This window comes from Zingiber officinale, chromosome 2B (assembly GCF_018446385.1).
Source record: "Zingiber officinale cultivar Zhangliang chromosome 2B, Zo_v1.1, whole genome shotgun sequence".
NCBI lineage: Eukaryota > Viridiplantae > Streptophyta > Magnoliopsida > Zingiberales > Zingiberaceae > Zingiber > Zingiber officinale.
In genome coordinates this window covers 2,234,051-2,249,990 of record NC_055989.1, presented here as the reverse complement: position 1 = coordinate 2,249,990, position 15,940 = coordinate 2,234,051, and the positions used below count along the sequence as shown (strand labels likewise).

General features: G+C 38.8%; 1 protein-coding gene across 1 annotated transcript; it reads right to left on the bottom strand.

Annotated features, from left to right (window-relative positions):
• Nucleotides 1-9,227: 9,227 nt before the first annotated feature.
• Nucleotides 9,228-15,665, bottom strand: LOC122045044 (protein HESO1-like). The gene is made up of 8 exons (XM_042605093.1): nucleotides 14,486-15,665; nucleotides 12,690-12,857; nucleotides 10,916-11,094; nucleotides 10,744-10,839; nucleotides 10,549-10,612; nucleotides 10,278-10,402; nucleotides 9,938-10,033; nucleotides 9,228-9,841 (listed from the first exon to the last, which is right to left on the bottom strand). Exons 1-8 carry the CDS (start codon nucleotides 14,652-14,654, stop codon nucleotides 9,497-9,499), a joined length of 1,242 nt encoding a protein of 413 aa, XP_042461027.1. The 5' UTR covers nucleotides 14,655-15,665; the 3' UTR covers nucleotides 9,228-9,496.
• Between the last annotated feature and the right edge of the window lie 275 nt (nucleotides 15,666-15,940).

The following is a 15,940-nucleotide window of genomic DNA, read 5'->3' as shown; positions in this document are numbered from 1 at the left end:
TGAATGGTGTACATTTTGATAAAAAAAAAAAACATGGGCATGTGCTCAAAGGATGATGTTGTTAATTTTGTCTCAACATAAGTCATCACGTGTTTCAAATCAATTTAAAATATAGGTATGTTTTTCAAGTTAATTAATGTATGCAAGGTATCATAATTATCATATCTTACTCCACCATGTCATAAGTTGGAAGAAATTGAGCTATTTATACAAATATTTTATTTTATTTTATTAGCAAAATTACTCTATTTGACTTAAATACAGTGAGAAAATCATGTCGGCTTAAAACGATCCCGACATTAAATTCTTTAAATTTTTTGAAACATCTCATATTGTCATCGCTTAAAGTTCAATCTTCAATCTACTGAACATTTCCAGCTAGTAGGGAGGGTGAGCTGTCAAGTAGGGAGGCCAAACAGGTTGACCGTGTTGGCGAGTAAGAGACCGAGCTGTTGGGTAAGGAGGACAAGTAGGGAGACTGAGCAGTTAGGCATGGATTGTTGAGGATCGGGTGATCAGTTAGAATGAGGTTTGATAGATGGCGCGTCCCCAACTTATTTTCCTACTTATTCGTTAACATAGTGAAATATTAAAAATATAGATATAAATACGAAAATTAAAGACAAGAAAAGAAATTAAATCGCTAATATGTCAATTTACATGATTCGGAGATAACTTGCTCATACTCTACGACTATCCATAAGGTGAACGATCTCTGTGATCCTTCGATGGATCAAGCCTCGGAACTCCGGCTAGCACGAACTCTTTCTCGGTGAAGTAAACCTCGCACAACCTTGATCAATACACCGTACTACAATCACAATTCAAGGTAGACTACTAATAGGGGTTAACCACCTCTATTTCGTTAATCTTAACCAAGCTCTTAAGCCTTGATTATATAAGTTACACATTGGAACCTACTAGGTGACTGGTGAAAGTGTCAGTCGACTGCCCTATGCGGAATGTCGACCATTATATATCAATGGCTCGATACCAATCGACTAGTGAAAGTACCAGTCGACTGCTCCACACTAGCCGAGCGAACAGAAGCATTTTGTTCACTCCCAGTTGATTGGCCAGTCGACTGGTACCTCAATTACATTCTCTCAGCACTCAAGCCCTCATCCTTACGACTCACTTGACTCTTCTTTGCAGCCTTGACCTCTTGCCTTCAAGCCTACTTCCTTTGGCTCTTAGCCCGAACCAAATTAATAGCTTATTAACTTGTTTGGTCTGAGTTTTTGCTCCAACTCGGCTAGCTTAGGTCTGGGTCTTCCGCTCTGGCTCCGGTTCCACTTGGGTGATCTCGGCCTTCCGAAATATGACTCACTCGAACCCAACTTCCGGCCTTTGAGCAATCTTCTGCTCCGACTTCTAGTCTCTCAGAAACGCCTCGCGCCTCTTTCTCGTGCGCTGCGTACTCTTCCGCAACACCTCGTCCCTCGAACACATTAAGTTCGTCGGCTCTCTCCCGTATCGCCCTTCTCACTAGCTGCATCTTTCGCTCCTAAGTTCCTGCACACTTAAACACAAGGGTTAAAAATCAACAGGACCTAACCTGATTTGGTTGATCACATCAAAACTACCTTAGAGTACTAACACATTGCGGTGAATTCCATGATCCACCTGAGTTCGAGCACTAGTTTGATCAATTGTCCTCATAAGAATTAATCTAATTAGACCTTAGGTCCAAATCCAGTTCTTCAAGCCCAAGCCCAATTAGTTTTAACATGCATTACATTAATTAAAAACATGAAGCCCAAAAAAGCCCGCTATTTTTCAAGCCCAAGACATGTTCCAAACTAAGCCCAATTTTATTTAATTGAAATAGAAGCATGTAAAAACAACTTTGTTTAAGTTAGCACCAGTCGCTCCGATACCAATGTAGTTTCTAATGCATGAAATACAAATCGATTACTATATATCTGTAAACACTTACAACAATCAACGATGACAGATTTTGTCCTTCGTGCTTGTCATCGTAAGAGTGGTTACAAAATAGTGAACAATCCTTCTTTTGTTTCACAAACCAAATCCCTCTAGGATCTTAGAAGTTATTCTCTTGTAGAGACTCCAATGTCTCTGATCCTTCTTCTTTCAGCAGCATGGATGGAGAGAAAAAAACAAAGGAATCCACACCTGGCATATCCTCTATCTTCCAATGCAGACTTATATAGTTCCTTCGTCGTTCTCTTCATGTTGTACAACACTCATGGTTCCATTTAGATGAGCAAATTTGAATGGTTCCATAGTTTCACAGCACTCCTGGTTTGGACATCAATTTCATTCTCAATCAGCTTAAGAGTTTCCTCTATCAAAAATCAAATCAAGTGTAATCAAATATAAAAACATCTTCTATTGTCACTGAACTTCTCTAGTTTCTCCGTATGATTGATTGGAATAGTCATAACAAAATCAGAGGAGGCTTGTGAGTGTTGAACAATGAAAAATTATTAAATTTTCAAATTTAAGTGGTTTGCCGAGATGAGGTTGAGCTGCTGAACTCATGGATATCTAGCATGGAAGGTCATGTTGCCGGTCGGGAAAGTCGAGTTGATAAGTACAGAAGGTTGGTTAGGAGGCCAAGCGGCTGAGCAGGGATGTATACAGAGTGCAATCAAAGCCTTTTTTTACATAGTTTTTTATAAAACATATTTGTTTTTCTCCGACGGTGCTTAGAGGCTTAGATGGACGTTTATTTTCTAGGATACATACTTTAGCAACCAAACACTAGTTGTTTGAGATGAATTGAATAGTACCTGAATGCTATAAACAGGAGAACTGAAGAAAGGATAGAAAAACAATGAGAAAGAGTGGCTTACTCATGGATAATTGGATTATTCGATTTCTACTACCCAAGAAAGGACTCTCTTGTTTTTAGGCTTGGAACTTTGGAAGTCATTAACCAATGAATGGACATTATTTAGCCCATTATTTGCTTTGCAAGCTGACCTAAAACACGTCCATTTTGATTCGGTTATTAATATGTTTGTTTCAATTATGAGATAGGCCAATAAAATAATTTGAGTGACAAAATATTTGACAAAGAGTTTCTCATTCATATAAATTCATAATATCTATACTTACGTTTTTTAGTTGGCATTAGGCCTCCAAGCCTTTGGCCTGACTAATCCTAGTGGTTACTAGTATAGTCCAACGAAAATTTTCCATTGACGCACATGGAGGCTCATCCAACTAATTAATCTTGGTATCTGCCAGTCTAGCCTAATGAAAATTTTCCACCTACCACTGGGAAAGACTTGTGGAGGTCCATCTAAATAGTCAACATTTTTAGATTCGTTACCCATTGAGAGGAAAATCTCTACAACATGCTATATTTTGAGTCTCAAACTCCATATTCATTAGAAAGTCTAATCACCCTGTTCTAAGGATCATAATATCTATACTTATGATTCAATATATAGTCCTGTTATGGAAAAACTTCCAATGTCGAACTAAACTCATTTAAATTGAAGAGAATTATCATTCATTTTTTCATTTTCTTTTTCAACCCATATAGTTTACAATGCTTTTCACTTAATAGTATGTTTCAAGTAAGATATGTGGTTTGGTTGACAGAGACACTAGGTTGACTTTGTTTGCTTGTGTGGTCTGTCACTTTTCGGGTCGGTCGGCTCTTGAATCAATTGCTAGTTGGATTAGCTACGGATCCTATCAATCGTAGTCGCCGGAGGAGGAAGTCATGGTGAATATATGTGAATGCAGAAGAGGTGGAAGAGGATAGAAACTCTATTATGAATGAGATTTTAGTCTCACATTAGGAGCTTCAAGACATGTTGGTTAGTTTATATTGATTAACATACATTGAATATGTGAACAAATGCATGGGGAGAGCCTCTTTCTCACGCGTGGGTGCGCAGTGGGGGAGGGTGCAAATCCAGGACCCGGATTGCACTGAACCATGTTGACTCGTGTGCGGGCACGACCTGCCCGCGTCGAATGTTGGACCGGTCGGGGTAAAATTTGTCCAAGTGGAACAACCAATATTTTGCAACAGTTGAGTGATAATGAGTGAAACGGTTGGCGTTTCATTGCTTGGCCAGTAATGGTATTTAATCGACCATTAACGCTGTCGTTGATCTGAGCTCCTATATAAGGAGGTTGCGATTACAGGTAGAAGACACACAGAAAGCAATAAAAGCTCTCTACCTGTGTTTCCTCCTCTGTTATGCAACTCCTTCTCGGCAAAGTGTCCGTGATAGCAATGGGGTACCTCTCAGTTCACCGTGTCCACCAGTGCTTAGTGAGATTCACGGTTAGCCATTGTACCCTGGGAAATAGACGACCCTAGTAAGCCTTGAAGCACAGTCGGAGTTGGGGCGAATCTGTCTCAAGGAAACTGCGACTCTCGCAGGCGTCGGTCAGCTCACCCGGTCGACCTTACTGCTCGGTCGGTCTCTCTGGTTGGACGACTGCTCTGTCCGATCGAACTCTGTGCCCTCGATTGCTCGGCTCGGCAACACAGACCTGCTGTTCAGCAGATCTGCCCGCTCGACGGCTGAGTCCGATCTACCGCTCTTTGGCATGTAATAGAAATCAGCCCCTGCTGACAACCTGAGATTATCCGTTCAGGTCATCTCTATTGTAAGTTGAATTTAAATTCTGTATAATTTTAAATTCAGCTAAATCTCCAAAAATATCCGATAACATATTATTTTTCCCTATGGCTAGGTCGTGGGAATGCACCAAAGAGAATGAGTTAGAAAGGTCTTAGGGGGACCTCTACTAAACTCTAAAACAACGTTTAAGTCAGATATCTCTAAGGAAAAATAATAAAGCAAAGGCTTAGTGAAAAGGTTCAACCTTATATACAAAAGAGGAGGGGAGGAAAAATCTATCTTGTGATTATCAAGGCACGTTCTCCTCATTCTCGAGTTGTGTCCTCCCCACTTTTTAGTTGTGCGCTACCCGACATTTCTCCTCTGTCTCTTTAAGCTCCACTACTCTACATTGGTCGAGATGGTGTGATTGAGGATGCAACCGGGTTAGGCCTCAATTTCCATCGCCAAACTCAACTTTACAAATCGACCAACCGAGTATTGCCCAAGCAAGATATCTCGGCTTGGGTTGTCCTGGTCCCACAACCCAGTAGGATAGATTTATGGCTTGGCTCCTTCTCTATTGACCTATCAAAAACGGCTCATGCCCCCTGAGGCTTGGTATGATGGTAAGAGGAGTTTTCCAAATAATAATGGTTTGATTCCCATGCAGTGCAAATAAACACATACAATGCTCGAACTATTTGTGGTGTTGGGTTGTCCTCATGACACATCTGTACTTTCCGAATTTATCTAATGACCGATGGAAAATTTCTGTAGAGATAGACCGACCATCTCCAGGTAAATAAAAGGTAGAAATACTTGGACACCTGGGCAAAATATATCAAAGAAAGACTCATTATCGAATCATTAAAGATTCACCACGTGTCCCCGTGCCTTTTTTTGTTAGGACGGGTATAAGCTAAAAAGAGGGAGTGGAGTGAATAGCCCTAATCATTTCTCATCTTGATCTCATGATCGTTGTTTGAATGCGTAGCTAAAACTTGAATCAATATCAATGCTATATGCACAACTCAGGGATTTACTTTGTATCCGTCTCTTAAGTAAATAATCCAAGGTCTACTCCTAGTGATCTCCCTCGACTATGAACTTCTCCATTTCGGATACCTTTCAAAGGTGGTAAAACCTCTTACAACCTTGTTCTTACAAGAACACAACAACAAAGACAAATACAAAAGCAAATGAAAGTAAAACAAACTTTACATATAAAATCTTTGCTTTGGAAACTTGCTTATTGCTTTGGATAGCGTCTTGATAGTAGAAAATGTAGCAACACTTCACCTCTAACCACTCAAGATCTAGCCCTTTTAAATCTTCATGAAACCCTCTTTTATAGGGTTGCATTCAGGTTGATTTCTACCTACCAATCGATTGTTAGACTTCATCAATCCATTGTCATGTTAAATTGACCATTCAAACCTACAGAACGACTATTTTTACTTGTGCAATCGATTGCACCAATTGACTACTTGTCTCTAATCGATTGACCTAGCCAATTCGGGAGCATTCTGTCCACCCGAAATAGACTACCAATCAATTCCTTCAATCAATTGCACCAATCAATTTCATTAATCGATTGGTCAAACAGTAAACCTGCAATTCCAAGTTTAGGGTTTGTCAATTGATTGCCACTTGCTAACTTTGATTGCAGTCTTTTCAAAGCTGAATTCATGTATTTTTTGGTATTCGGTTGATCTCAACCTATCAAAACTTCCTTTACTCAACAACTGATCACCCTTGACCTATCGAGATTGTTGGTGCAGGAAGCACCAAATGATCGAACCTAAGTTTTGATTATGACAAAGGATTCAAAGTTAAGGGTTCTTGTTGTTTTAATAAGTTAAACTTGTTGGAACCCCAAGGTTGTTTTGGTGTGATCAACAAGTTAAGTTAGGTCTTGTGTGTTTCTAACCTTGTGTCTAAGTGTGCAGGATCTTAGGAGCACAGGTACTCGAGTGGAAGACGCAGCTAGCGAGAAGGACGGCACGCGGTACGTCCGAGGGACGAGGTGCTGCGGAAGAGTACACCGGCGAACGAGAAGGAAGCGTGCGGTGGTTCCGAGGGACGAAAGACGGAGCGGAAGATTGCTCGGGGAGCAAGAGACGCAGCTAGCGAGAAGGTCGGCACTGGTTGCGACCGAGGGACGAAGACTGCGGATGAGTACGCTGGTGGACGAGAAGGAAACACACGACGATTCCGAGGGACGAGAAGACGGAAGGAAGCCTGCTCGAAAAGACCAGAAGTTGGGTTTGGGTGAGCCCTTTTCCGGATGGCAGAGATCACCCAAGCGAGCGGATCCGGAGTTGAAGACTCGGACCGAGGCGGACTGAACCGGAGCAAAGGTCCCGACGGAGAAAAGTCAACCGCTATTGACTTTGGTTCTCCGGGCGCCCGGAACCATTCCGGGCGCCCGGAACATCCCGGGGCGCCTGGAATGGCTCCGGGCGCTCGGACCAGACTTTTGACCAAGATCGATCTTTGACTCGATCTGAACGTTGGGGGATAAAGTTTATCCCTCCCCAAGGCACCCGGAACTAATATAGCCTTGGTCCAGAAGTTTTTTAACGAACTCATTACTTATAATTCCAACCTTTGTGTTCTTTAGAGTTGTAGTTAAAGCTTTTGTTTTCTGCACTTTAACGTTGTAAGAGGCTTCTCTGCCTGAAGGAGTATTTAGTGTTTCAACTTCCTTGGATTAACAACCACATCGGTTGTAACCAAGTAAATACTTGTGCCTCATTCTTTATGTTCTTAATTTACTGCTTTTCTTTATTTATGCAAGTGTTAGCTTAAAGAGTTCGAGGAAGGGTTGTTCGTTTTTTGGTTTTGCAGGACTATCCACCAACCCCCTCCTAGCCGGCCGCAACGGTCCTACAAAACTAAGTGTGCAGGAAAGTCCTAAGTGATCTTAAGAAAGGTGAAAGTCCTAGTTGAGATTAGGCAAAGAAATCCTAGTGGATACTAGGTTGATGGAAAGTCCTAGCTGTGGTTAGGCGAAGAAGTCCTGGTCTGAGTGACTAGGCAAAGTGTTGGATGGTCGAGGACGTTAGGTGAAAATCCTAGGAGCCCCACAACTAGGTGAAAGACCGGACGGGTCCAGGATCGGACATCCAGCATGAAGTCATGATGTCTCGAACGCTGAGCAAAAGTCCAGACGATCTGGAGGACTAGTCTGGCAAAAGATAATCTCTCCTGAGAGGAGTAGGTGAGGACGCGTTTCCTGAAGAGGGAATAGTAGTCATCGATCCGACCTAGAGTTTCAACGAAACTTAAAGTCAGGATTGGATAGTCCGAAGGCTCCCAAAACTTATTATGCTTCATATATTATTGCTTAGACTAACCTTATTTTGCAGAAAGAAAGAGTTGGCCAAAAGGTGGTCCAAGAGCCCGGGCAAGCTTCGGCGAAGCAGCAACCCAGGTGGGTGTCTGGCTAGGTACCCGGGCAGTCCGAGTACCCGGAGTTGTTCCAGGAGCCTGGACGGCCAAAAACTCATCGACATGCTAAGCTGGAGCACGACGACTGGCCGACCCACGCTAGCGGTCTAGGCATCCGGAGGGGTTCAGGCATCCGGACGTGGATAAACTTCAAGGATGAAGTTTCGATAAGAACTCGCCATGTCAGCACAGTCTAGGTGCTCGGACGGAGCTATAAAAGGAGGCTTTGACTAGCAGCTGCAAGACAACAATTGAAAGAAGTTTCTCTCCTACACGCTGCTCAGAACATGCTTTTACGATGCTCAAACGTTGCTCGGACGATTGAAAACTCGATTCTTCAAATATGTAGATTGTCAGTACATTTAAATTATTGTAGTTCGTCTATAGTTTGTACTCTTTCAAACTGGTAGTGATTGCCTATCAAAAGAACTCAACAAGTGCGAGCCTTGAAGTAAGAGTCGACACAGACTTTGAACTAAGTAAAACTTTGTCGTCTTTGCATTGTCTTTTCTTCTCTTTCTTTATCCCGCTGCACTTACTCTTTACGTGAGTGTTTTTCGAAAATGTGAAAAAGCCACGAGCGCTATTCATCCTCCCTTAGCACTTTCGATTCTATAATTGATATTTGAGTGGGGGTCACTCTGAATTGGTGAAACTACCATTCAAGATGCACCAACCCATAAGAAGATTGAAAATGATTCAAAGGCAACCTAGACCCTCCAAAGTGGCTTAATTAAAGAAGAGTTAAACCAGATCGGCCCCTTCAACAACGCCAAGGAGTTATAGAAAAAGCTAATTGAGCTACACAAGGCCACCTCTGACACTAAGGTAAGTAAAAGAAATCAAATTCCAAACAAACTATACAACATTAAAATACAGGATGGTAAATCGACGAGTCAACTCCACGCTCAAATTTAAGACCTGCTCAACAATCTCCTCACAATTGATCAAAAGGTGGAAAATCAAGACATTATAAGGTTTGCCCTTAACGCTTTTCCAAGGAATATTTTGTGAGCATCCATGGTGGATATTTACAAAGTTTCTAAAAAACTCTCTTTAATTAGGTTAGATAAATTATTTTTTAAATTTGAATTTTACGAACAAACTAATGCACTCTTGAACGAAGGTATTGTATTAGTTGCAAATACAAACAAGACAAAGGAGTCTAGGAAAAAGTACCAAATCAAACATGAGTCTAAAGACAAATCCGACTTGGAAAAAGACGATGAAATTACCGCAGAACTTGTGAACCTAGTACGGAAACCTCCATGAAACACTGAACCCAGGCCCAGACCAAGCTGGTTGGCACCGACAGACCAACCAACCAAGAGTGTTAAGAACTATGTTCAAACATCTTAAGAAATACAATGTTAGCTAAATCTGGCTCAATTTCTACAATCTTGATATCACATAATTTAACACCAAATGCAGCAACACTAACAAGCCAGTCACAGTCAAGCCAAAAACAGAAAAATACGCACTTAGAAGTTACGATATGTCGGTCGGATGCTAGCAACTGAAGTGGAGGCCTGAGAATGCATCCTATCCAGCCTCACCGTGTTCTCAAACTGACGCTCAAGGACACCAATTGTAGCAAAATTGGAATGCTGGCTCCTGGTATTGTAATTTGTCACCGGTTGCTGGTCTCTAAGCCTAGAAGCCAGGATAGGACGAGTTAAAAGAAAAATCAAGGAGTCACGATCAGAAAGCACCAAACTAGAAGAGAGCTTGTCATGTGCATCGCGGAAGGCATTCGATATTTTATGTAGTTCTAGCACGCGGACAGTTCTGGCAGCATTTTCAGATCGCTCGAAAGGATCCTCTATCTGTACAAAAATAAATTAAGCAGACATCAACTCACTATAGACGGCAATTTACCATTTGAAGAGATTTCAGTAGAAACCTCAACAAGGCAATCTTACAATGAGGGGCGATCTCAATCCACCGGTGATGCTTTCCAATCGTCCTTCAAACGTGGAGATGCTATACTCTGAAGCTGAATTTCCAATACCTGACAACTGCACATACATTTTAAATCTTTGATTGAAATCCCTGAAAGACTTTCGATCATGGCTTGCTTATACAAATTCTCAAATATAAGCAACTTAATGTAATAAGAAATAGTAGCAAGTGACCATAAGAAGCAATAATCCAGCAAACACTCAATGCAGCAGCCAATTATTCTGTTTAATGAAACTTGTGGAGTCTAATGACTATATTCTGTGCAATATGGTAACTAGCAATGAATCGAAAAATCAGCACCTTGTCGAAAAAGGACACCAAAAGTTGGGCAAGGGAGCTTTTGTTAACACGTCTCCTGGATCTGAACCTCTGTATATTTGCAGAACACACATCCTCAACATGCCTCTCAGAAAAGCTGCTCCATTCTGCAACAATAAACAGCAATGAATACACAAAAACTATCATGTCATCATGGGTAATCAAATACCTCCAGAGAGAGCAACCAGGTAATAAACTAAGGCCAGATCATAACTATAGATATGCAGGTAAGCAAAAAAGAAAAAGAAAAGACCTTGATTGGAAATGCTTCCTTCACAGATCACTCGCAGGGGTGGTAAAATTGGTGGATCACACGTCTGGTAGCGTAAAAGAAAAACAATATATATGCAGTCTTGTGACCAAACTAAAAGAATGATTCTGGGGGAGGGAATTGATAGCTGATGTTGCATGAAGGAGGTAGAAAAGGATCACAAATTCACAGCTTTACCTGAAAATGAAAGATAACCAACAGACAAAGTGAGTAGGAATTTAAAGTCCCAGACTTTGCATCGTTGATATTTTGTGCTTTGGCCCACTCTTTCGTCTGAGAAAAGGAACGAAATTACATTCCAAAAGGAATCTAAACAGAGTACAAGATGTTTCTTGCAACAAAAGCAGACCACTAAAACCATGTCACGGAAACGATCATCTATTTCAGAGAGCCATTTGAGAATGCTGGACTTCATTACACCGAAATGGTTGTTAATGGAGACATCAAAAGAAATATTATGGTGCCTGCTAATGTATTTAAGGAGAGGGACTCTTGCATTTGGAATGTACTGGGTATTCCGAGCAAGACCTGAGACAAAGCAAAATAGAAATCACTCACATTTACATTTTACTGCTGGTGTTGAAAATGTCAAGCAATACTGTTTTAAAAATTTTGTATTTGGCCAATTTTGATATTTCTTTTCAAATTAAAAAAAAAAAATCCCAACAATTTTAGAAAGTGTACCTATATATATATATATATATATATATATATATATATATATATATATTCTCGTTTTTACTTGAAATTATAAGAGTTATTAAGGTATACATTATTTCTTTGTGCGCATCTGGCTTATCATGCTTTTCACTTAGTAGTATGATATAAACATCATATATAATACCTCCAAATTTAAAAAGGATTAGTGTCCTAAATTCATGAAATTTGTCCATGATTGACTTTCTCACAATGACAAACCAACCGTTGTGATGGGAAATTCCCAAAAGAATGTTCATTGAGACGACAAAAAACCAATTGGTTAATCAGAGTGGTTGGTACATACAAAAGCAAATTTTGAAAAGCACTTTGTGTCCATGTGATTTTATTTATAAGAATTCCATTCGTTCCTATTGTGATGTTTTGTATTGCTGTATAAAAAGATAGGAAGAGTTTTTCTAAAAAGGATAAATACAACAAGGAGTTGGATCTTCCTATAAGCATTTAGAAAAAACAAGGTACTTGCACATGGCCATCATTACCAATTTACCATACTATGTTCCATGAAGTGTATTCTTTGATTCACTTTGCACCCTTCCAATCAAATATTTTGAATAAAGTTAAGCTTTGTAATATTTCTTTTGGCAACAACTTATTTTATTAGAATTTTTTTAGTTTTTTGGAACTTTGTTAGAGTTTCTAGTGAACTTAAAAAATAAGAGACTCAGATTTAAATGGATAAATATTGTTGAATAGTTAATCTTAACCCATACTCAAACGGATACATATTCACATATCACAATGATGTGTCATGTAGGTAACTTTGTTCTCACACTGAGACATGACACAAGTTAAGACATCTTCTTCGGAACCCTCGGACCATTGCCCTCTTGTTCTCTCATTTTTGTCCACCCTCGTATCACTTAGTACATTTGAAACATGCAAACTCGAACTATGTGTCAACGCCAACACAAAATTAACTCAAGTCAAGAAGCTCAAGATTAAACCTGATACAAAAACTAAGACTTTGAACATTGTAAGTATTGTTTAGTGATAATCTAAGCATATCATTCTTGTCTTGGCTCCTGGGTTATCTTCTCTATTTAATGCACATGGATCAACTATGCAAGGTACCATCACAATTTCTTTTACAATTACGTTGCTAAGAATGATAGGGCAACAAACAATATTTCTCATTAACATTGCCAGCATAGGGCTAGGGCCATAACTGGATATTTTAGGGTGTAAGGATGGATCAAACCTGCTCAAGGCATTTCATCTCAGACTATAATTTATTACGGCCATCAATTTTCAGTAAAAGTTTAAATCACTAGAGTGTGTAATATACTAATAGCGACCAAATTTTCAGTAAAAATTCAAATCAGTATCATTTAAATAAGTCCACCTTGGTGTGCTTTTCCCAGCTTTATTATTGTAAAAAAGGCGTATACAAAGAAATTGTGTACCAGTTCTTCGCAAAGCATGCAGTATATTCTTGAGGTAATATCTTTTTGTATTTCTGCTTATACTGTTTGGTGGGGTGTTATCAATCTGAACTGATACATCTAGGTCACCCCATTTGGTGTAAAGGTTGGAGACAAAGGATCCAAATGGCTTCAATGACACCACAACACCTGCACAATAACTAGGTAAGAATTGAGGGCAAATTGTGAGAACAATATTTTGATTCAATTGAAGATAGTTTCCTTTGACAAAACATAATTTGGTTAATTGGACACTGCAAGATTTCATGTGACATTAAACCGAGATATCTAACTCCTTATATCTTTTTACTCATGGTACTAGATGAATTAACTGAGTAAAAATACTTGGTACATATTGTGTTAATTGATGAAAGTGTAATCACATTAAATTTGAAGCTTCAATTTTGGAAGAAAAAAACTTTAAAAAATGGAAATTTTAAGAATTACAAAAAAAAACGAATTATATGAAATGTAATTCAAAGCAAGAATAGAAGTGATGAAATAATTAAGATGAATTAAAATGAAATCTTGAATTTTAGATAACTTGCATCTATAATTCATCGAGATAAGAATATTGATAGAGCTATCATTAGTCTTATGTGATCATCATATTCCTCAGGTATTTAGGAAAACAATAAAATAACACTACATTAAAATCTGCTCTACTTAAATGATCAAAGACTTAGGCTACAAGAAAGCAACACACAAGAAATCAATATGGAAAAGATGAAGATACTGCAGTGAATGTGTAGAGTTACTGAAAAAGGCATTAAAAAATAACTAATATTTTAAGTAATTAGGCAGGGTGCTAACAGATGATAAAATGAGAGAGAGGAGGCTAAGTAGATATGGACATTACAAGTAGATTTTATGACTAGAAAGAATAAGAATCTATTAGAGTGGAAGAAGTAATGGGCAGAATGAGATTAAAAAAAATATTAGTCTATATAATCGCAATGATTTGGTTAATTCAAAAATAGGACCTTGCATAAAATTCAATGGAAGAATAAGATTCATGGAGAGAATATTAAAGAATTGAGAGAAACACAGCTTGATAATGATGATAACGAAGTTCAAAACAAATTGTCAATGTAACACATTTATTTGGTTTGACAACGGCCACATTGTATAAGAGTATCAAACAAATCAACAATCTCAATATATCATAGAATTGTTCGTTGTTTTATGCAATGACCAGATAGTTTTGCACTGAAACAAGTCTTACTTTAATTAAAACTACACAAAGAAATTGGGAGCCATCTGTGTTGTTTGTGGTGGCTAATAGCCAAACCAACACCATTCAGTTAAATCAGCAAGTTCAAAATTGAAATTAAGTGAATGGTTTTGAAGGGATGAATCATCTTCTAACAAGAGAGTTATTTTAAGGTTAGATGATTAATTACAAATTTCCAAGATCATAAAATTTGAACATCTTTAAATAGAATGTGAACATGTTTGTACTGATCAAATAAATTATTACTTATAGTGAAAATATAATAGTATTGTCATTCATAGGTTTACTCTAAGTAAATTAAACCATGTTTTATTGTTACTTAAATGAGAAAATGATATGTATGTAAAGCTTTTATGACAGAAACATCTCTTACTCCTAGGAACAAAACTGTTATTCTATTAGCTTACAAGTACCTAAGAAAATCATTGAGATCAGTAGAACATTCATACATACTGCCCCATTAAGTTTAGAATATGAAAGTAATAGTTTTCAGCAGTCTTACAACTAGTAGACAAACACTTAAATAAAAAAAATAAAAAATTACCTCGAAAGACTAGCAAACCTCTAAGACATTCTTCCAATTGACGAATTGCATTAATCCGTTCAACTCTATGACTCTCCACTGGCTTAATCTCGATAAGTATGTCTTTGAGACAAATCTCAAGCACGCCAACTCTATCATTGTTAGTTGATGAAGAATGATAAACAGCCATTGAGTCAGCCAAATTACACAAGTGCCTACAATATCCAGACAAAATAGTTATAAGAAAAATACATGAGGGCAAGTAACGAAATAAACAAAGAGAGTTTGATTAATTCTACAATTCAATTTACAGAATACCAGGAAATGACAAACAACATTTTCTCTATGAAGAAATAGCAAAACAATAACAACAAGAAAACTCCATTTACTGGAAATCTCACTGGTATATAACATTGTGATCTTTGGTACAAAAATGTCAATCCTGAGTACGCTTGTTCATTCCCTCGGATAAGCTGTTAAGTGATCATCCTACTACAATCAGTAACTTTTGGAGTATTGACCTATAGCTCCAGCCTTGAAAGAGTCGACCATACTAATAATCCAAGAGGGGGGAAAGCATACGAAGTAATCCTTTCTAACATTTAATGAACAAAACATTTGATAAATCTGAAAAAGGGTAATCTAATATTGTGCATATTTTGTTAGGTCACAATAGAAGACGTAAAAAAGTCTTCAACCACTAGTGTGAACATATATGATGGAAATCATACTTGTTCACAATAACAGGATGAAATTCTACTTATTGAGACAGTTAGTCACCCGAATAGATTTGAAGAAACCTGATTTATTGGGGGAAAAGGACATAAAACTCACCGGTTAAAGACAAGGCACTGTCAACCTCAACCCAAAACCCTAAAGCACAATCAAGAAACACATGAAACTTCACTGAATACTTATCACGCAGGTCGATGGAAACAAGCACGGATAGAGAGATCTGCGTCGAGGGCGGAAAGATGAAGAGTGCTTGTCGGTGAATCCACTCAATCCATCTACGAACGATCAGCTGGTGAATCTGTTACAGATCACCTTCACTACCGAATTTGACCACCGATCGATGAACACAGATTTCGCTCTCTCTTCGCCGGCTCACCTCCCACTCCTTTACTCTCGAGTCGCGACGGCGAAGTGGTTGGTTTGCCGACTCCTTTCCATGGTCAAGTGCGCCTCGGCCCAAAACGATCGACACAGAAAAATACTATTTATGTTACTCGACATATCATAGGTGGATCTGGGTCTACCTGGAAGTGGGGTCCTCCTGCCTGACTATCGAGACGTGGGTATCGTCGAATGGGGAATCTATTTAGGTGTAAAAAAAGCGATCGGAATGAGATTCGAAATCGAGTTACGAATACCCGCATGCAACGCGACGTGCGGCCCGTCCGTAGGCGCCAATAGCGATTTTTTTTTTTCATTTTACAATTTGTATTTTAAAATGGATCAGTTGCTTGGAATGTA

What these genes read in the sequence shown, in the direction of transcription:
- LOC122045044 (XM_042605093.1), bottom strand. Translation starts at nt 14,654, where the DNA reads ATGGCTGTTTATCATTCTTCATCAACTAACAATGATAGAGTTGGCGTG. An exon ending in TCCGTGACATGGTTTTAGTG is followed by an intron (nt 10,840 to 10,915) that starts GTCTGCTTTTGT and finishes TCCTTTTCTCAG; the next exon opens with ACGAAAGAGTGGGCCAAAGC. An exon ending in AGGAAGCATTTCCAATCAAG is followed by an intron (nt 10,403 to 10,548) that starts GTCTTTTCTTTT and finishes TTATTGTTGCAG; the next exon opens with AATGGAGCAGCTTTTCTGAG.